We start from the raw sequence: 23791 nt of genomic DNA on the forward strand, positions 1-23791 counted from the left end.
TCGCTATGAATTTCGATGCCTACAAGTTTATCTGGTTGCCTGATAATAATTGGATATATACATACATATAAGTTCGATGAAACAACCAACTTATTATTTCTTTTCTTTTCGGAATTAAAAAAAATTGATATTTAATGTAAATTTCAGTTATTGTGCTTATTGTTGTTTCAGAAAATCAAAAATGTTTAATTTTTTATGTTTCCAAGTAAGCTATCGTGAAAAAATATATGTCGGAATTTTATTTTTATCAGTTATTCTTCCAGCCTCACGTACTCAAATAAAACTGTGCTCTAAAAAGAAAAAAAATAGAAAAATATGCGAAGATTTTCTATAAAATAAATATCTATTCTTCTATATATTTTTATATTTCTAAATTATATCTGTTTATATTAGTTATTTTTTTGATATTATAATATAAATAAAATTTAAATTAAAAATTTTAAATTTTAAATCTGCAATATAACCAAATTTTGAACTCGATATAATAAATATTTTTCTCGAAGAGAGAATTATTATCGGCCTTTCATATAGTCGACTATACACGTGATCAGCATTGTCATCAGCAACGCGCCACCAATGACACCGTAGCCTCCAGCTTAATCGGATGATTATTCTGAGATCATTCTTACAACTGATTCTGGACCAGTGATAATATACATTTATAAACACACGGTTGTAACTGGCTCAAGCCAGACCGATTTGTTCCGCTTCTCCGATCTTTTTCTTTGTCCCTTCGAGAGAGAACTACTTTTCTCATCCAGTTTTTGTTCCATTAATTTCTAGAACGTTTCACGAGGCCGCTTTCGCCGAGTCTTAATCTCTTTAACCGTGGATAATTCGCTATTCCGCGAATACGCGACCGAGATGCTCGCGCGGTGGATCTCTCGCGCTTCGTCGAAACTTTCCTCTTCGTTTCTTAATTCAACCGGCACACAATAGTCCGTTTCTCAAATCTCGGAATAATCGACACTGTGGAAAAGGTAAGATACGAATGTCCCCGGTTGGTCCGTCGTCTTTGCGAGCGAGAGATTCGCAAAAGTGGGCTTCTTGAGCTTTTCATCACACGTTCGCATCACACAAACGCAATCGTTTACGCGCGCCTAACGAGCGTTTATTACGTTATATATAAATTATACATACACACGCATAACTATGCGATCGTATACGATCTGTTCATGTTTAGAATAGATTTTTCGGCCGTTACGTCATCATTCCGCTCGGCCCGCCTCGCGGATTGCTTAATCGCGCGCTATCATAAAATTCTATCTTGTTGATACATGACACGGCCTGACGTGAATTCTGAATGACGTGGACGAAGTTTGAAGGCGGCTCCAAAGTTTGACGGCGGCGTCAGCGATTCCTCGTTTGCCTCGTGTATAAGTTAAGTATCTCCCCGGTGCCGGTCGAGGCTATACACGTACGACCTTACTGCGATCCGGATACAGTTCCGCGTACTCTCATTCGAATACGTAATTTTACAGCTTCTTGAATACGCCTCTTGAATACGTTGGCCGCGATACAGGCTCGCATGCAGATGCGGCCGCTTTATCCGCCGTTTAAATTTTAAACTTTATTTGATACGCGCGAGATTACAAGGAGATTAAAATCGTAAAGTAAACGGCGGATTATAAATATGTTATTTATTTCAATTAATTATGGATATTTTATACCTTACTTATCTCCGGTTTCGAAAATTTGTGGTTACTCACGTGGGATTTAGGATAATTAGATTATATCGCACAATGATCTTTTTCGTTAAAACACTGCTGACGCCGTCATTTGGAAATTTGGTTTTAATCGCGATGATTGTTCAGATAAGAATAATCGTCTCTTTTTTTTAAATACTCCATTTTGCAGATTTTGCAGGCACGTGTAATATTTTTTACTCTTTTACGTCAGCAAAACTAATGCGCGCAAAATGCATAGCATCTTGCGAACGTGAGCCGTATTAACGATTTTCCACGATCTTTATTTTTAATTATTCAGACATCGAAAATATTATTCTCCTTCTTTTACGAATTTGTAATTGTTATAAATGCGTTTTTTACTTGGAAATACGGAAGTAACACTTAGAGCTTCATTATACTTTCACGTCTTTGTTCAACTCTGTTCTTTAACTCTGAAATTCCGAAGATGGAGAATTTGTCTGCAACTTTGAACATCTACGGTAATTGTCGCCTAAGTGCATTTTCTTTATATTTTCTTCTTACACTATTTTTAATGAGAAGATATAATTAGAGTTGGACAAATATACGAAATATATTATTATTAGTACATAAAATAGTAAAAACAGATCCAACATGAGCGTTGAAAATTATAACAGGAATCCTAGAATTTCCAGAAGACCACATTTCACATAAAGCAAGAAACTTTTTCTCCCGAATTCGAAAGCAGGAAATATTAAACGTAGAACATCCAAATATTCGATACCATGGCCGTGCGCGGATAAATCATTCGACGCGAGAGCTCGAAGTTTTGCATATCTTAACATTATCAACGGTAAATCAAGCATGTAGAAAGCCGTTTTCACCGGAGAGACTGGCTTTTTCTACAATTTAACGCGAAACGAGGGGAAAAAGTGGAACGTATCTAATGTCTCGTCCCGGAGTTAAGTAGCGTAGTTTATGCTCGCTTTTATGACGTCTCATATTTACAGGGGTATTTCTACGTACCGAAGAAAGAGAGTGTACTCTCGCGTCCGAGTCGAGTTGTATTCACGGCAATTCCAACCGACATAGGACGGAGACGGATTTATGGGACCGCTACGTCTTATGGGAGAAACAATTCCATATTTTATTTCCCGCGGTCTCTGAAAGAACGAGAGTCTTCCCTTAGTTATCCTTAGCAAGTCTTTTTTTCTCCAGGCTCCACGTGTGTAATATAATATAATATTTAATATAATATTTGCATCTAATTTTGCACGGTGTTTCCGTGAGATTTCCGCCATCCTTACGACCCTGGTATCGTCATGAGTGCCACGTATCGAATTACGAATTCATGAAACGTACGTAAGCGAAGGACGGCGATTTAGTGGCTGCATATTAAAACATAGGAAATGATATTGTCGGTATTGTCCCCCCCCCCCCCGTAATATTTTTAATATTCGCCGAGTATCTTGGAGAGTATCTAAGCCCCCAATAAAGTTTCGCTTAAGCCGAAATCAGTTGAAACCATCCGGACGGCTCTCGTTATCTACTTATACTTTCGAAAGTGTCTGAATAATTTGGACGTGTCGGGGAATTTTGGCAGCTCGTTTATATCTCGCTATTTCTTAGTTCGCTTCTCAGTAACTTTGACTTTGACTAGGAGAAGCGCAACGATTCCATAAATTTTGCGATCGAGTCGTCCTTTGTCTAGAATTCACTTGAGTCACGTCTTTAAATGTTATAGAAGGATAGGTATAGAAAATCGGCCGTCGTATTGATACTCGATGTCGCATCACAGATCCTTGTTAATTGCTCAGAATGGATCTCCATTAACACGATATCCTACTATAGAGACATGCACATGTCCGTGATGTTCGGGATAATGAACTGCTGACGGAGGGACATTACGGCCGACTATGTGGCACGTGTTATCGGATATTTCGGCTATCATTTATATTCTGGCCTGGAGATCAAAGAGCACATTCATTTAGGCGTGTGCTCTCCCAAAACCGCGACGCCACTTTGATTTCAGTGAGTATCTACGCCATAATTTTGTAATCTTTGGAAATATTTCAATCCTTTTTCCAGTAACTATTCAAAAGCTTATATTTTTTTCATAATAAAACTGGAAGAGAAAGAATATTATGTAACAGTAAAGTACTCAATGTACTCGATTTATGTTTATTTAATGTATTTAAATTTAATTTAATTTTTTATTTAATATATTTACGTAAAAAAAGATATATTTGTATGTTAGGTGTATAAATTGATTTCTTGCTTTTTTTGTAAAGTTCAAAATTTATTTATAAAAGTACAAGAAAGATTTTAATCGATAAAATAGTTTTCATCATTTTCGATCTTAAATCATTTACCAGGCAGCTGATGAATCCCACTGCGGTGGAAACTTGGCAGTTTTCAATCGATGTAATCATCAAAAAAGCAAAAAAATTAATTCGTACACCTAATATTTATAAAAAAAAAAGATATATTTATGTATATAATAAAATATTAGAGTGTTGAAAAAATTGTCATTTCTTTCTTCCGAAAAGAGAAAAGATTCAACGGTGTTTGTACGCGTTCAAATAATAAATCTATTAATGCGCATTTCTTTCGCTATGCCACTTTCAAATAAAACATATGGGTCAGGCAGAGGAGCTTACGTGACTTTTATAATATGATACCTGATCTGATGCGATAACGATTGGAAAATGGAGCGCCATTGACGCTCAGCCTGTATAATTTAGCAGCTAGATATTAGCGTTACACGTCGCGGAACGCTAAGAACTGCCATTGGTTACGGCTCGTTCCGCCGTGGAAGATATCGCCGCCATTAACGAAACGGAGGCGCGAATTAAAATTTCAATGCCCACGAGAGTCTCTCGTTTTAGTGGAATCGTAGAGAAGACTGCGAAGGATCCGATGTCCTCCGCATTGCTGGTAATTAGCCAAGATTCCGAACGGAAGCGCCGGGCAATTTCAACCAATTGGAACGACAAACGCCGCCGCCGCCGCCGCCGCCGCCGCCGCCGCCGCCGCCGCCGCCGCCGCCGCCGTCGTCGTTGTCGCTGTCGAGTATAGTGTTTCGCGCTTTATGGAATGGTACGCTGCACTATGCACAGTTAATATCGGCCATTTGATACCGCAACGAGGCACATTATTCGTTCACTTTCAGCCACACGCGGATCGGTCCTGTTAATTCTTCTCGCCACGGAGAGATTTTTTTTTTTTCCGACACTGAAAAAAACTTCGCGCGGAAGATAATGAGCGTTGAACGGAAAATTAGATTTCTTCGTAAATCTTTGGATATTACGAAAATTATATCTTCGATTCATTTCGAGGTAATAAGTATTTTTAATTCGGTCAAGACTAAATGAACCTCGATACTTTATATTTGTCGTTTTCTTATTATGTATTCCGCGTGTTACTCGGATAAGCTTTCGCCAGCATGAAATAGACTTTGTGCTCTTGCAATCTTTTTTGCCTGACTAATGCTGATTAATAGTTAATTCCGCTAGGATTACCGTTAATCGAAGATCGCCCATCCATTATCGTCCGGCAGACAGGCAGTCTTGAACGTTTATTATCATCCTAATCTCGATATATTTGTCCTTAAATGGCTCGGCGATGCGTCAACATCCTCCGTCAGAAATCGATAGCACGCGTCCGGACTTCAATGATCGATGACGGATCGTGTCGCTCTCGTCATCGATAAGGCAATTTTGGCAGGTAACGAAAAGCCTGAAGGAGGCCTTCTTCTTCGGAGGCCGCAAAGTCCCTGGCGCTACTTCGTCTCCGAAGGCGAGGTAGTCGACTACTGTTCGACTGTATATACACGCGCATATACATGACTGGATCCGTAGAACTATTGAATATTCCGCGCGACCCAGATCGATTGAAGCCGCGAACGACGCGTGTTAGCCTCGTAGGTCAAACGTGCCCTTTTGTGATCCCGGAGATCTGTCCTGCTTGCCGGAGACGCGCCCGCCGCCGCTCGAGCGGCTCGAATAGCGAAAGCCTCGACGATGAACGATCCGGATACGGCAGATATTTTACTGCGGCACAAAGGCGCTAGTTTACGTTCCTCGAGATCGGATCGTACTCGAGCCGAAAAGTTTCGGGTTGCCGAGTAAGCCGACACGACTCGTTGATTTACGCTCGTTCGCTCGGGCCACTTTTGTCATTTATCACTTTCGCTTACGTCCGGCCTGTACGTAACACATTCAGATTCGAATAACAAAAAATTGTCCATCTTTACACTGTCTAAGGACAGTGATTATTTAAAAGCTTTTAAAAGCTTTGTTGTTAACTTGAAAAGGATTGGCTGAAGACGATTATTGGCTAATAATTTTTATATTTATACGAAATATAAGTTGCATAAGGAGATCTAATTTTCAATTTCTCATCCACTTCCTTTTAGTCAGTAGATAATTTGTTTAAAAGACACTTTACGATTACGAAATATTGGAGAAAGTAAATTTTTATAAAAAAAGGATAATATGTTATTACAGTAAGTTATATTATTATTATTATTATTTTAATATTAGTTATTTATATATTTATATTTTTCTTCTCGGTAACGAAGTGCGAATTTTATGTTTCGTGAAAAACAAGCGTGGAATTCTGTTTTCTCTCATGGCGAACATGGGATCGATGTGTCACGCGCGAGTTTATTCGAGCAGACTTAGAGATATGAGACTGCGTCTGAGGCTGATATTTCTTAGAGGAACATGTTTCCCAGCCGGAACGAATGCAATAACGCGCGTAATATTGATGCGGCCTGTTGAACGAATTGAAATCCGCTGATAGCCAAAGGACATACCGAAAACTGGAGCAAGGATGGATGACCCAGTGACCTGCGGCTTTTTGTCTGATCCGTTCCTTCATAAGCGCCTTCTTGCTGCCGAAGAGCTTCATGGCCAACTTGTTGTCCGTCGGCTGGAACAGGGCCTGAAGCTGATTCTTCAGGAAGCTCTGCTTGACCTCCTGGCCCGGGAGACCCGGGCCCAGTTCCTCCTTCGGCGTCCCATAGAGGGACACGTCGTCCACCCCGAAGTGGACCTTCCCGCTGCCCTTGTAATTCATCTCGTTGCCTGCAACACACACGGTCGGGTGAGGTCAACACCGGTGACAATCGTTCATTATTCCGCGACTTTTATCACCGCGCGATAGCGCCCGTAAAATCTCACGCCTGTCCGATAAACCCAAGCCGAGTCGCACGATAGCGCTCGTACGAAGCACAAATCGCGGACTGTCCACAAGGATAAACGAACTTGTAAACTCACATGCCACACGATAGCGCCGACACGTCATAACTCGATGTCGTTGTCCGAAATATCTTTATGGCTCGTGAACTAGCACAAAAAAATTTGCTTTGTACAAGTTTCACCTTTTATAGAACTTATATGATTGAGACGAGTCAGGTCTTTCAGAAATGTTAATATTCTGACGATCTTTTATTGATTTGGCAGCCTAACACTCATGTATCGTACTCACACACACACATACACACATATACCCGCTCAAAAATTGCATATCATTTTGTATTTTTGTTTTCTTGCCACATCGCTTGCTTTGACGGCATAATTATCTGCATCTTTTTTTTTTTTTTTTTTTTTAACAAGAAGCTTTCCTTGAAAAGAACCATTCGAGAATTACTTTTACGCATACATCAACAAAATATGTATATATAATTCTTCGAATTTGACACGTTAATTTAAATCTATTCCATATGAATATATCAATTGAATTTGTTAATAATTAATAGAATATTTCTGCATGTAGATATTCATGTTATACACATTTATTATCTTTACAAACATTGCATAATTCATCGCATTGATTATATAATCATTCATCGTTATTTGTGTACTCTTTATATTTTTATTTTTTGTGAATTATAAATAAACTTTTTTGTTTTTAGAAAAATCTTGATCTTTATTAAAAATTAAAATCTTTTTATAAAAATCTTCACGAGTAAATTTTTTTAAATAAAAACCTTGGTCTATAAAATAATGGGAGCAAAAGCAGTGTAATAAAAGCACTTGTCGTTTTGTCTTTCCTCCTCGAAATAAGTATCGATGGCTATCGGCAATCGCATAAACGCGTTACGGTTTATCAACACTCACCGGATTTACGCGGTTTGCGAACGTCCCGTAATGTCCAAGTGGAAATAAACTCCTCGTACGATCCTGTCCAGGAGCCGAGATCGTTTGATTTCAGACCGTTTTGCGATGGCACCGCGTCTTGCTGCAGGAGCGGCTTCTCCTGCGCCACGAGAACGGATCTTTCTCTCTCGTCGATGTGCATCGCCATGACAAGTTCGCGGACGAGAACGAGATGAAACGGAGTATCGCGTTGACCCGGTCGAAAGGCAGATACCGCACAAAACTCGCTTAACTAACGGAACAAGGACGCGAAGAAGCGCGAGAAGAGACGCGTATCCACTGACCGGTTTTAGCCGGACGAACGAGTACATATGCTCGCTTCTTTTTTTATTTTTATACGTTGGTATACGCTAATCCCTGGACGTTCTACCATGATTTCTGCTGATACCGCAGTAGCGTAAGAAATCCAATATTGCGATTTATTGCGCTCGTCACGTTGTAACACATGATATTTGAGAAGGACGGATGAAATAGCATTGTCGCTTTTAATAGTAATCAACAAAAAAGAGAGAGAGAGAGAGACGGAAAACGAACTGTATTGTAGCGTTTCATGTAGTTGTTATTTGAGAACTTTTGTAGGAAATTTTTCAGGATATCCGTATTAATTTGATTTAAAATAAAATTTAAATTAGCGCAACATTCACATTTCTAAAAATTTTGTAAAGATTAGAAATATGTTTTACAAATTTACATATTTCTGTATATCAAGAGACATATTTAATATTATCTAGAGAAAGAGAAGAAAAAAACGAGAGATTTTTATTATATAATTATTATTCTTTGAACTTTTGTGTAATATTCAGATTCCCGTTTTTCACGATAAGTAAAAGTATTTTATGTGCTGTAAAGATTTGAATCTGGAAAAAATTTGTGTTACTGTGATATGTAGCTATATATTGTAGATTATAAATTATTTCTTGACAGAGAGTTATTTGTATAAGAAAATGTTTTATTGTCAAAAAAACTGTGTATAAACTGATTGACATTTATATTATTTTAATGGATATAAATGTGATTTACGAAGTGCCTATATTTTGCACAAAATGTTAAAAATATCAAATTTATTATATTCGATTTATATATATATTTCCAATTTCTGCGGAAGGTTTGTCATGTTTATATGCAGCGAGTATTATACAATACATTCAAATTAGATGAGGTATTTATAATGGATTATATTTTTATGTCAAGGACTCATTGAATTTGCATTCTGCCCGTAAGCTGTATAAACTGCATAAATAATTGCTAAAAATTTCCTACATTGCTTATTAATATGAATATATTTGAAATCATTTTTATTTTAATATTCCGACACAACGTTAAATATGATGATTATTTCATGCAAATGCGTTTTGCATTGTTATGCGTTTGGAAAGAAATAAATTCTGTAACATTCAAATTTCTCTCTCTCTCTCTCTCTCTCTCTCTCTCTCTCTCTCTCTCTCTTTTTCTCTCTCTCTCTCTCTTTTCTTCGGGACTTCGCGATGTTCAACATATTGCCCCTATCGATTTTCGCTTCGATACTACTTTCTATCATGGCAGTATCATTTCACATTTCAATTATTTCCATAAAATAGCAACGCTGCTTTTTCCATTATCATTAGTTACGTCGAACGCATTTTGTCAGCCGGCACCTCACACATCGCTCATATTTGCACATTGTGAACAATACGTTCGTTACATACGTGTACACGCGCGTGTCGTTGATCCGATCAATGATTTATGACATTTCACCGCAAATGCCACAATCGCGTTCGGGTATGTCCGCGAGAAACGCGGACTTAATTTGACGTTCACGAGCATTTTGATTCGATTCGGTGGTCCATTAGCGGTTGAAAAATAAATATATTGTCAATCGCGAATTATCGAGAACGCGGCGCATAATTTCACGCTTACTCATTTCCGCTGTTCGTAAACCGCGATTTACATATCGTGGACATTTAGCGGTACGTTTGATATTAACGGTAACGATAACGGCGACGCGGCGCGCAACGCAATCGCACAACTCATTTCTGTCGTTAGGATTGCATCGTTTTATTACGACGAGTCTCATCAAAGTTTTCCTTTTACATCGCATTCTTTATATCCCTTCTAGAGATTTTACCGTGAGAATTGTAAGTTCTATTGGAATTTATAACGATCTTAGGCGTGCTTATATCCTGGATTTTACGCAGATTACTGTAAAGTATTAGATCTCGTAATAAAATCGTAGTTTAGTTGAATGCAATACTTGCCGACATCGACGTTTGCATAAACAACGATATGACGACAACGTGTTTTTGCCGAAACTAATACAAAAGCATTGCAAATAATAATAAAATACATTTGCATAAAACATAGTGTATTTAAATATAAATTTTCTTAGGATTTTATGAATTGCTTCGTGAAAATTCATAAATTTATTTTGCTGTTACGAAAGTTACAATTTATATATATTTGTTGTAATTAATCAAATTATCTAACTTCGAAACAATCGCCGTACATTTACATTTTATGAAAATTAACTGTTTAATCAGCAGAAGCATTCTGCATATTTTAATTTGCCGAATAATCATGTAATCGTTTCATGCACACGAATTGTTAACAACAATATACGATGGTAATATAGATAATAATTTCAAATTTCCGCGTTTACTTCGAGGGTTCTCAGCGTGCTCGAGAGAAAATCAGGGAGCATCCTGTTGTCGAGAATCCTTTAAAGAGCAAATTGTTGCTCCTGAGTCGGTTGAAGGGGTGGCAGCAGCCCTTACCTGTGTCGCCCAGGAAATCTGTGATGAGCAGGGTCTCGTCGTCTAAAGCAGTGACGAGGCTGTCCGTGCACGTGTTGGTGTTCTCGATGCTGATCTTGATGCTGTCATCTTTGTTGAGCCGTGGATGATTGTTCGCGGCGGGGTTATTACCGGCGTGGCAGTTGTTGTTGCCGACCTGCTGCTGACCGAGCTGGTGATGGGGAGAGCGCACGGACTCGGTGCTGCTGGTGTGCAAACTCACCCCCGTGGTCGCCCTTCCGTTCACCAGCCGTAGGCTCGGTGCCCGACGACCGCCGCCGCCTCCACCACCACCGCCACCGGAGCCGGTCACAGAACGGCCGCCGCCGCCTCCACCGCCGCCGCCGCCGCCACCGCCGCCCTCGCCTTCCCTGCAACAAATTGTTCATTGCCTAAGTGATTGTCTCCCCGATTGTCATCCCTTGCTGCGAGGACAAGCTATACTCCGGATAGGACTAGCGAAACTTTCGCGAAAGTTACTCTGTATTTCTTCAGTTATACAGGATTTTCAGTTCGCGAAGACTTGACGAGGGTGTGGGATTGCGTGAAGGATTGTTTTCCAAAATTCGATCGAGCTTTGTATCTTCTTATATACTTTTCGTCTATAGAAAGGACTGTGAATGTATAGCAGAGTATAACTACTTTCTGGAATACATCAAATTCGACGATCAAAGTCGACGAAGAAAGATTGGAATTGGAGCAACGACGTGGCGCATCGCATCGCAACGCGTGAAATGGTTTTCACTATCCGTGTATACATATTATTATGGAAATATTCGTAGCGACGTTTCGCGACGTGTAGCACGATTCAACGCAACAATGAATAACTGCGACGTGTTTTTTTTTATATATTTTACAATAGAATTCTAAAAATAAAATATAAAATATATTAATATATAAAATATTAATCGCGCAGAACTATACTTTAAAAATATAAACAAATGAACAATTTTAATTTTATATTAAAATTTGAATTATATTCTTGCTTGATCTTGAGTCAGATGGAATTACATTTACTATCGAGTATGCTGTATATGATAAAATTCTGTTTTACTTTTTATCGAATAAAGATAATATTTAATTATTAGACAAAGATAATAGATTTTTTTATTTAAAAGTAAGAGACGTTTTGCCGAGATTCTGTTACAAAATCTAGTGTAGATTTCTGAAATATATTACACTGTATCTCGAAAATTGACATTTGGGAGAAAGTCACGGAGAAGATCTAATGGTCAATTATGGCCGATTGCCGTTGGTATCGACAGCTCGTTTGTGACATCTGATAGTAGTAATGCCGATAATGCGTTCGTTTTCCCGCTGTCACGATGTGTTTGTACGGTATATTCAGTTCAACGCGGAATGAACCGCGTGAAGTATCTCGGCACTTCGCGACGCGACCGTGCAAAATCGCGAACGACAATAAATATTTTCTCCTGCGTACGAATGCGTGCGAAAGCGCTGTACATCAATCGGGTGGATTTTCGCCGCTGCCACTGCGAACTGATGCACGTTCCTCCTGCATACTAAATACAAATATCGATATCGTGAATATGAAACGTACGGGCGTGACAGTGACTTCGGCGAAAGTGCAGTGTTATCGTACTCTCATGCTTTACGCACAATGTAAATCAAATTTATTCTCGTGCCTCGGGAGCCAAATTGCATTACCAAAATTGTTAGGTACCACAGCTGATGGCCAGAGCGGGCCAGTCTGTGTGGAAGTGACTTTGTCAATTCTGATCACGTCCCGCGAGGCATACAAAATCATTCGATCATTAAACGGCCATTGCCAGTCCAATAACCTTTACTTATCCAGCGTTTCTAGAATATTGAAGATTTAAACAAAAATCTAATCGTTGAAATGGATTTTATGTTATACAACTAGATTAACATGCTTGAATATTTTTTTCTCTGGTGTTCTGCGTTATTGTTTTAAAAAATTTATATTTTTACTGTTATAATTTTTTATTATTAAGCATATTTTCACTAAATAAAATAAAAAGAGGCTAAAAGAGGCTAGAATAAATTAATTCATAATTTGGCCAAAGCGAAAAGCTATCGAGAACGTCGCGCTGAAAATAACTCGAGATGAAATTTAATATACCGGGCTGTGTTGATAAATTATAACTATCACAATTATAAAATATCACATGCGACATAGATTTTATTGAGCGTGCGCTCGTTTTATATTTCCTCGAGCAATAGTCGAAAATAATGCAATTTCCGTCGGGCTCTGCCATACCGCACGATGCGCCAATCGCGTCCGTCCGCGCGTTATACGCATTTGATGGAAGAAAAACAAATTGTCGGAAATTTTATCGCGTCGATCTAAAGCGCAACGAAGTACCGTCGCATATTAAATCACGTAGCGCGTCTGTAATAATTGCGCGTCAACGTGACGGGCAAATAAACCAGGCATCAGGAAAGATGTCAGAAAGCACGTAAAAATAGCAGTGCATTTCCGTTCGCCTTTGCAAGACAGATGCCGAAAGGACTGCTCGTGAAAAACGGCAGTAGCAATAGATAAGAGAAGACCGCCAATGAAAAGTGTTTTACGAAGTACCTTAGTTTTCTGATACACGAGACGGGAAGACGAGATACAAATGGAGATAGGATGTGGAGCGCGAGGAAGAGCGAAAATGATAAAACGAGAAAATGGATTGCAGGATGTTGTGATTTTAATATTCAAAAAGCAAGATAACTACTAGTAATGTAAAATTACTTATGTGAGATCACTATTTGTTTTAAAGTTATATCATATTTTTGCAAGTTTAATTCCTTGTTACGTATAGACAATTTATCAAATTCGATTTATAATATTTTAACTGAAAGAAATATGTAAATAACAATCCAAATATATAATGCGAGCATAGTCGAAGTCTTAAACGTAAAAAAGATAAATTTTATAAATTAAAATAAATAATGTATATAAATCGAGGATATGTTCGAATACAGGAATAGGAGTATACATATTCCTCGATAAGATAGAGAATCTCCGGTATTTAATTTAAAAATTACATGATATTTCACGTTCTCTTTCTTTCTTTCTTTCTTTCTCTCTCTTTCTCCGGTATCAGTTCATATTCCATATTTTATTGTTCCGGTAATCCTGAATTAATTAGTACTCTTTATTTAAATTATTTATTTAAATTACACTGGAGAGATGTGTTGTAGCAATAGAAACGGATTATATAGTCGATGACACGGATACGCGCGCATGTCCAGCTTTCATAGAGCTAAATCTTGTCTGGAGGAACCCGCAATGTCATTGTATGCATCATCCGACACATGTACGCGCGTACGTGTACGTGTACGTATACAAACCAACCTCTAGTTTAGCACTGGAATCTATTTTAAGAAATCTTCCCGCCGGGCGATGCGGTCGACCGCGGTAAAAAGCATTCGCGTCGGGATATATGCGTCTCTCGAAAAATACAAGACCATCGCCGGTGGAAAAAGAGTGTGAAAGGTTTGCTTTCGGACTGCCATAGCTTTCTCAATTTGCCAAATGGCACGGCGAGCCGGGAAACAACCCGACCCGGACAACCGTCTTTGACGAGGCTGCGCCTCTAATGCGGATATTGGCCTTAGACGCCGAGGGGTGTAACGGACCCCTGCGATGCCAATACTTTTAAATTTTCACAAATACACCGTCGTACGTTTCGACTACCGCGAATATTGCTTTTACCCGACTTTTGAAAAATTAAATTTCATCATTTTGAGAGATTCCATGCGAAATTAAATTGACAATATCGACGAAATACGTTTTATTTGTAGGGAGAAATTTCATTCTTCGTCTGGAACCTCTTTCGTGATATTCCGGGCAAAAGATATTTCTAAAATTGACTATTCAACCTCGGCGCGTGACGATACTTGCAATATTACGTCGAATGTTCCACAATCGTGGAACGTAACTCGTTCGAAGGAAATCGGGAAAGTTGTTATTTGTGATAATTTAAAAGAAAGGAAATTATATATTTCGTCGAACTATGCGGTATGGATTTTCTGTCTTATACTGTTTGCGTTACGTATGATCGTGCCTTCGTTTCTCGACCTCAATTTATTATGTTCTATCGAAAGGCGAATCGAATCGAACGTAAATCAATATTGATGCCGCATCTTGCTTCGCAGACGTTCGTAATATGCAGCAAAATCCTGTAATCGCGAAATAGTCAAACCTAATTAAGATAGCACATAGTTATAAACACTCTGGTGATCAATACAGCGTAGATTGCCGCATTAGCGATCGCGATTCAGCGACATAGCGAATTAAATGTTTGAAACGACGCGATGAAAACAAAATACATAAATTTTTTTCTGTGAATTATGTTTGTTATCAGATAGTCAGATAACATCAGTTTAGCTTAGTTTTTTTATCGTGGATAATTAAAATGCTATACGTTTGTTACGTAATTATGATAATATTATATGTCGAAAAAATTATATTTGTATAATTATTTAATGTAACATTGGTATTTTTTTCTGTATTTTTTTCTGTATTTTCTGTATTTATATTATTTCTGCTATTATTGCATTTATTAAATTTAAACAAATTTCTTAAAGAGCACACAATTAAACGCGTAATAATTAAACGTAAACGTTAATTAAGAAAACATGATTTATATAATATTCTAGTGATTAATTGCGAAATCAGATTTGGCACGACATTTTAGTCGTGCTATAATCTGAGATTATATATGGAATGTTTGTTAATTTACTTATGCATGCAATTTACCAAGTACATGTTCTGCTGAAATTGAATTCGTAACTGCCTTTCGATTATGATTGTTTATAATCGTACAAGCATTTAATCGATTAAATGTATTTAAATAAATGCATTTAATAAGGAAAGTTAATCTTTCAAAATCTTTCTTCTTTTTTTCTCTATTTTCCTATTAAAAATGTATTTTGAATATCGAAAATTATAGTTTTTTTTTTCTTAACTGAAGTTCTACGATATTCTTAATTACTTTTTGATTATAATCGTTTATGGCTGTTATAAGTTACACCTTTATTTATTATCTAACTTGAATCTGATCATGCATCAGACGATATATTTAATAAAAAAATTAGTTTTCTCTTTTAACATACATGTGTTAAAAATGTACAACACATAATATTTATTTGTTGATAAAAATTACAATTTTTTTAAATACATTTTTAGTTTTACAATATTTTAATGAATATTTTTTTAATATTTTACTAACCCTCTTTTGCATTTTGCGATTTTTTTACAAGATGAATGTTGTGCAAGATGAATGAAGGAATATACTTTAATTTGTATTATTGTATTATTTATATTATTTGTATTTATGTGTATTTTTTGACGTCAAAAAATATTTCATATAAATATATATAAAATCCCAAAATCAGATATTAATTCTGATAATGGATTTTAAGAACTTTAAGAGTTTTAAGAACTCTCGTGAAACTCGATTTTTCTTCGATCGGAGTTTCGAGAGCGGCAGTCATTTGCAGCAATTTTCTTAATATTTATTAAAATTAAATAAAATTTTTAATATTCATAAAAATTCTGGTATTTAATCTTTGAATTAAGTAAACGCAAGGTTTGCTTTAATTTCAACAACAAAGTTTCATCATTTAATCCGGAAACTCGTCTTTTTACACCGCGCGTTCTTACAACATTTTTATTGAATACTAAAAAGCTTTTACTATTTCTCGTTTCCGGCAAATAGAATATCCTGTCCTTTTTATACGTCTCCCGTTCGACTTTCTGCCATTTCGGTTTGCAACATCCGTACATTCGTTCGAATGCTGGGGCCAATGTAATTCCGGCATTCCGGCGCCCCGCGACACGAATTCGAGTATTCGCCTCGGCATCGCGCAACAATAGAGTTTCATGGCCCAACAAAAAATTATTATCGCCGTTATTGTCACTGCTGTAACGATCAATCGGTATTTTATAGAATCACTGATCAACCGCGCCTCTCCTTTAAACACGGTAAGTAGCCGAGGGAAATTAATTTCACACGCGAATGGAGGGATTTTCATATTTTTGTAATTAATTACATAATTTTCCCGGATAAACGTTGAAATTATTCACGCGAGATAATATTTTAGTAACCAGTCCAGAACTATACCATTTTTCAGAGAACGCGGTCAGTAGATATGCATGCAATCTCGAGCAACCGCATGTATATCTACTAACCGCGCAAAAATGGTACGTCGTCGATGATAACTTTTAATTGCCTCTCATTTGAAAACTATGAAATTCGAGGAGAGGAGGAGGAGCAGCGATTCGTTTAAGCATCTAATGTTTTATTTTACTGTTGAGAGTGCATAAATTTTAAAGAAAAGAATAATTACGAAAAGAATAATTTTATTTTACTTTAATTACACGTATGTAATTTTTTATGTATTATAGATGAAATTATAAATATATCTTCTCAGAGATTGTTTTTAGTTTTCTCCGCTCATACATGTTTATCGTAATCTCTTTTTGTTTCTTCTTTATTACGGATACCGGATAATCTCTATCTGCGATTTAATCGTAAAATCTTGATCAACTCTCGCCACTCAGTCGAGAAGAGATTTGACTTTTCTTTGCATAAAACCGCATCGCAAGTCATGCTTGAAAACTAAAGCTAACGAGTTGAAATGAACAGAGCGCCTTTCACATAGTACGGAAATATGCCCGCCTCGACTTCTCTGACAATTTATAACTGCGAATTTACGCCGCTGGGACGTACGAGCTTCTCGTCATAGCGCATTAAACATTCCGCATATTAAACACTCCGCCGCTTATGAGTAACAATATGACCCCCAGGTGGCATTAGTTGGAAAGAAAAAACATTTTACGTGTAATGCAATCTTTCTTCTGCCTTTGAAACAATTTTGTAGAAATATAAGTGAGATGGATCTTTTCGCACGAAATAATAAAAAATTTATGTCTCAACGATGTAAATGTTGAAGATTTTTTTTTTTAACGTGACAACCCGAATTGGCTCTTTTAAGAAGTTTCACAATTTATATGCATGCCTAATTTAATAAAAATAATTAAAAAAATAGGATAAAATTGCCCGAAACATCGGTCCTCATCGGTCTTCACGAAAGTGTTATACAATTTTATTATTTTTATTTTTAGCCTTATCATACAATTACAAAAGACATGTAGAATAAAAATAACGTTATACGTAAGCTGATGTTTGCTGAATTTTTATTCTTAAACTCGCTTTCGAGTGTTCATCTTTATAAGTCAGTAGTATGTATTGTCGCTGTATTCAACGCACATTGTCATCACATTCACTCATGCACACTCAACAGAGTACACAACAATAGAGCGATTATGTTCGGCTGAAGTGCACGTGTCGCTTCACACATTGATCTCTTGTCTATACGATGTTTACTTTGAGGTAATTTAAAGTAATTATGTCAAAAATCAACAATAAAACAGCAAACAAAACACACTTTAGGAACAGAAATAGATGACGGCATCGCGTAACATTGACATTTAAATGAGGTTTAAACTTGGCTGTACGTCTGTGTACCAAGTAAGTAGGACACCAAATATTACAGAGCCGGAGGGTTATGCAACACTAATCTTGATTAATCGAATACGGCATCATTACAAAACGATTATATCGCAACGTGTTCACAAGCTCGGCTTTATAAACCTAATGCTTTGTCATCGTGATATTTCGGAAGTTTGTACACATAATACGCAAACAGGGAGGGAACATTTCAAAGCCGATTTCACATCCCTAATGTATCGGGATATTTTTGTGGATTTTCATGGACGTATAATGGTCACGGGGATGGGTCCCGGGGATGATATTGAACACGTATTGTGACCTATCTCCTGTCCCTTCCTCCCGTATGCCTGACACATTTTTCGTCCACGATGACGGACGTGACACATTTACACGTGTGTGCTGATTATGCAAATCGAGATCAAAGGATCGCGATATAGCGATGACATAAAGTTTTCGTTATAAATTCGCAGGCGCCGCGTTTTAAGCTCCAAGTTTGTCTTATGGCGAGCCGGCGCGCAATTTACTTTTCGTGCAATCCCTCGAGGCTTACTCTCTCGATTGCTAGGGAAAAAAGCGAGCTTTGTTGACCCACTTATTCGCACAGGCCGATTCGTTTGGATTAGCAGTATCTAGTTATACGCCCCATAGAACTCGATTCTTACGCCGACTTTTCGGCCTTAACGCATTTGCGACTACTTGCATCACCGGCACGTTGTGCCATAAAAAAATGCTCAACTCGCGAGCGTGTTACAAATGGGAATTCATATAGAATCAGCAATATTAAAATAAATTAATTTTTACGTTGATTTAATTTTAGTCAGATTAGAAATAGACAACGTTAAAGAGAAAATGACAAAAATATTGTTGTATGTTGAAATATCGAAGATTATTTTTATAAACTAAATAAATTATAAATTTTTATAAACATTAAAATTGAAACTAGAATTAAAATTGTGAAACCCCTGTTAAAAAAATTGGTATTGCGTTAAGAAAGTTTATAAAAATTTTTATTCGATAGGAAATAAAAATATCAGAAGCTACTTTTACCAGTTAATATTAAAATTAAAACTAGAATTAAAATTGAAATCTCTATTAAAAAAGATTGTATCACGTTGATAAAGCTCACGGAAATCTCGTTGGATAGATAATAGGAGTGGTTTATTATCATAAATATGTTAATTTGTACCCGATTTTTGAAAATATACATATTCATCAGTTCACGTAATCGGCATTCGATTCCCCGCATTTCGCAGAATTTTCCGTTTATTCGCAGCCATGATACCCAAATTGAATTTCATTTAACCCGGCGTTATATGTCATGGCGTAGGTTTGACATTAAATACCATCGAAATTCTACCAACATTTCCACATTTCGTATTTATTTAAAGATATCTAAAATTGAATATTCGTAGTTGACCGTTTTTCTGTCCATCCATTTTATATGATAAATTAAAATTTTTGTGTGCGGCGATTTGTTTTAATCCACGATACGTTGGACACAAGGGATTGATTATGGAAATGGATTTTTAACGTCTCTCGACCTTGCCCGAATTTTGTTTGACGGATGATCTCTCGATGAGACCACACTTTTTCAAACAAACCGCAATATTTCCAGTTTCTAATAATGCGCATCGATATAGATACTGAATTTATTTCCCGGGTTACCAAATAATGTATCATGATAATTCCAGATTTATGATGGAGATTTGCAATAACATGGAAATGGAACAAATAGCATTTCTTAACTCTTCGACATAAAGAATAGCGATAGCAAAGGAAATTAGCCGCGTATTTCCAATCGCGATTTTTCGTTTAAACATACTGTGTACATTAGCAATAAATCACTTTCTCACGAATACATCAATAACGTGCAAAATATCAGAATACAACATGAACGCAAGTCAAACGTAATGACGTAATGACTTCGTCAAAATTATTAGGCCGCGCCTGATTACTATCGGTTACTTCCGTAGATATTCGAGTATCGCGTACATGTTTTATATATATATATATATGAAGAACTAGTCGTGGAAATTCCCTAAAGTTTCTCGTCGGTGATATTCACGAAACACGGACAATCGCGAGCCAGACAATTCGCTCGCTGCGCTTCTCGTCTCGATGCAACGCGCGTTTCGTCCCGCGCAAGCCGCACACAATCGAGCGAACGGCTTAGAATTTTGTGGAATTTCCTATATATGGTCGGGACGAAATGTCGCGGGAATGCGCCGCACGAAGGTTTTGAACGCGGTGGTGTGGCCCATATATATATATATACGATATCCTCCTTTGCTCAACGGCGCGAGATGCATTATGTCCACGGCTTTTTACTCAGCGCGCAAACGCGGCCTCGAATTAATCCTTGTGAATCGCGAGAACTCCGAAATGGCATTCGGCCGTCAAATCGCGCGTTATTCTCCGCGAAACGCGCGTCACGCACGCGTCCCATTCACCATTTAATTGAGTTTCTTTCCGTTTAGCCTCCCGTTTAATCATCATTGTGATATCGCATTAGTACTCCCATTATCATGCATTAAACGCCAGGCGTTGAAATGATTGCCTATTTATATTTCTTGATATCAAGAAATTTCATTGCGATAATATTATGTGCTATATCTCTGCTTTAAATCCTTTTTATTTCTACTTATGGATTCTACTCTCTTATTTAAATAGATTTTGGCTAGTTATTGATTTTTTGTGAATAAATAATTGCGACACTTTGTATATTAGACATAAGTTATGCGAAGAAATTTTTGCGCTATTTTCTTGGAAATACTATAAGAATGCATGAATATTACACGCTATTGGTAATCATGGATGGAAAAATCATAAATATATATAATCATAAATATATATAAAGCAAGATAGAAATTAGATTGACGAATCACACGCAGAAAGCAGAGAAAATATCATGACATTTTAATATCGCGGATTTTTATTGAATATGAATTAAATCATCTAAACGTCAATTTGTCATACCGATCAATTTTTTTTTTTTTCCGATGAAATATGACAAACCAATGAGCTCATTATACTTATTATGATGTTTTTAAGTTCATTAAATTATGCATACCTTGGCATATGTTATGAGTGATTAATAATGTCTGTGTCAATATCATCATATTCATTAATCAGTTGCGCACAATGTTATGTAAATATAATGATATTAATATATATTTTGTTTTCGATAGATGAAGACTTCGATGTACCTCGAAATAATATTATTTATATGATGTTATTTTGTACCTAATAATCGGAAAACTTAATCATATCGAATAATATTATGATACACGATTTGAAAAGTTAATTATTTTATTAGTCGTATAGAATATCATTTTCGGAAATATAATGTAATTTTACTTATTTTAATTATAGATGAAAATATTTTAATTGTAGATTAAAAATCGTTTAAATTCTCTAAAATATTATTTCATTTTCATCTTCAATCTTGACAAGCTGACGGAAAATTTAATGTTTATTAAAGACGATGAATGTATAATAATAAACGCGGCATTTTCCAGGAGAATCGCTTTTATTAATTGTCCTGTGTATGTTATCTGGCTGGTAACATTATTGGTACAAAGTAGATTTGTGATCCTGGGTACTCATTTACCGTTGGTGATAATAAGACAAAGCCAATTCTGATCGGAAATAGTCTTCTTTTCCAACTAAATTATCTGTATGAGCATTGCGAGCACCCTCGGGAAATACTTCGCGAAAGTATTGGTCTCATCGGTCTCTCACTACCAGCGCACGTAATTCCTGTACTTAAACTTAATCGTCCGAATGTAAGTCCTGCCTTGCGACCTTTCAAAATTAATCGTATCGAAAAATAGATAACTCTTAATTAGTTTTACACACACGCATACACGTTCACATGCACAAATACATACACGCACGCGCGCACGTTTTATTGGAAATTATCCTGAAATGAACGTATTCTGTTTTTATATCAAATTGATTAAATAATAATTAAGCGAATTGATTAATGAAATAATAAATTAAGTAATAAATTTTATTTCACCGTAAGGAAACCTCGAGTGGTTATTTTAATTACGTCCTTTGTCTCTCTTCAGGATTTTATAAAAAGAGAATTATTTCATTTTATAATGTAAAAATATCGAAGTGTGTCAAGGAAATGTTAATTTTTAAGAAAGAAAAAAGATACAATTTTCACCCGTGAAACAATTATTATCTCAGATTTATATGAAGCGTTTCCAAAAATAAAAAAAAAAAATTGGGGATTGTCTAGTTGCCGCGACTCTTCTAATCGAGAAATGAAGTGTGCATAGGTCTATGCAGTCGCCAATTCACTTTCATCAATTAAATCATCGAGATATTCACGTCACACTTGCGTCTCTCATTCGAATTCTGTCTGTCGATCTGCTATGTGCTGTGTCTTCCTACTATTTCCCGGTTCTAGCCACCGGAAAGGACACGTGGCATTGTTCATACGTAAGCGTATATGTGACGACATTCAAGATACTTGAATGTGTCCGGGGACCTGCCGGTCCCCAATGTCAGAGCGCTAATTAAAAGTGAACGTTTGAGCAGGTCGCTTTTAGCGGAGCGCCTCTTGCTTGTTTTAATCAACGAACGACTTCGCGGTCTCGTAAACAAAGCGATGTCGTCACGTATCTCCTTTGATTATCACTGGCCATAATTAACTATCGTGGATTTAATAAGGATAGAAATTTGACTAGCGTTTATCGCGTAATTAGCATTCAGATTCTCATTAGTTTGCGATACCGCGATGATTAGCGTTTTCCATTTTTCACATATGTGCCAAAATTCTTTGTACTTTCGAGATGACTTACGTTCCCCCGTATCCTCCGTTTCCCCGTATTTTTCATCATATTTTACTCGCGACATCGATATTTATTGTTTATTCTGCTGCCAATCTATTTTAGTAGCATTTTTATTCTTCTTTAGAAATGAATATTTTATTCTTGATAAATCTTTTGAATTAAATAAACTGTGTTAGAATAAAATAATCACAACAAGTGTTTTTGTATGGGGGAAGAAACAGGATGAAATGTTGACTGTCAACAGAAAAAATTTTGAAATCGCGCAGTCGGAGTATTAACCAGTAGTTAATCGGCTTAAAATGCGTTATCTTATCGTCCTTAGCGATTTAACCTACTGCTTGCATCGCAGTTTGAGTTGCACCGGCAACGATAGAATCAATATTTGCAATACGGATTAAGTCTGGGAAATGTTTATCGTGTGAATCTAAAAGGAATTTCTGCAGAGGTATTTGATTTCCATTCATTTTTTTACTCGTTTGACAGTGCACTAAAAGATAAAATAAGGCGATAAGTCCAATCGAATAACAAATGACAGAAAAAAGTTACATTTCAAAGACAAATTTATCAGAACAAACGGAAAAGTATATGGAATAAAAATACAACAGAAATATTGTGCTTTCAAATTAAAAATATGTAAGGTAAAGTTCAAGAAATCATAATTATGATGAATTAAAGTAATAATATTGAGACTACAGTGAATGTTTATGAAATATTCCTTGTGATGAAAAAATATTGTTTGAAATATTCACGTTTATCAAAAGATACGTAACAATTTGCAGTCATCCGTAATAGATTTTACTATAAAGGATTTCGGAAAAATAATTATGCAACGAATGCTCGTTAGTGGGATAATTAATGAGAAAAGACCCACCACCAGATTTTGCTCTATGAAAACGATATTATCATATCGGATAA

General features: G+C 36.6%; 1 protein-coding gene across 11 annotated transcripts in view; it reads right to left on the reverse strand.

The window, feature by feature from the left end:
* The window catches only part of Ih (hyperpolarization activated cyclic nucleotide gated potassium channel Ih), a 139898-nt gene that overhangs the window by 61045 nt on the left and 55062 nt on the right, over positions 1 to 23791 (reverse strand). For all 11 annotated transcript variants that reach the window (XM_089078978.1, XM_089078919.1, XM_089079134.1 and 8 more), the window contains 2 exons: positions 10561 to 10949; positions 6466 to 6736 (listed from right to left, as the gene is read on the reverse strand). In XM_089078978.1, coding sequence (XP_088935104.1) covers positions 6466 to 6736; positions 10561 to 10949 — 660 coding nt within the window. The remainder of the gene's footprint in view (positions 1 to 6465; positions 6737 to 10560; positions 10950 to 23791) is intronic.

This window comes from Pogonomyrmex barbatus, unplaced genomic scaffold, assembly GCF_055798465.1.
Source record: "Pogonomyrmex barbatus isolate J1 unplaced genomic scaffold, ASM5579846v1 scaffold1, whole genome shotgun sequence".
In the NCBI taxonomy this organism is placed as follows: Eukaryota; Metazoa; Arthropoda; class Insecta; order Hymenoptera; family Formicidae; genus Pogonomyrmex; species Pogonomyrmex barbatus.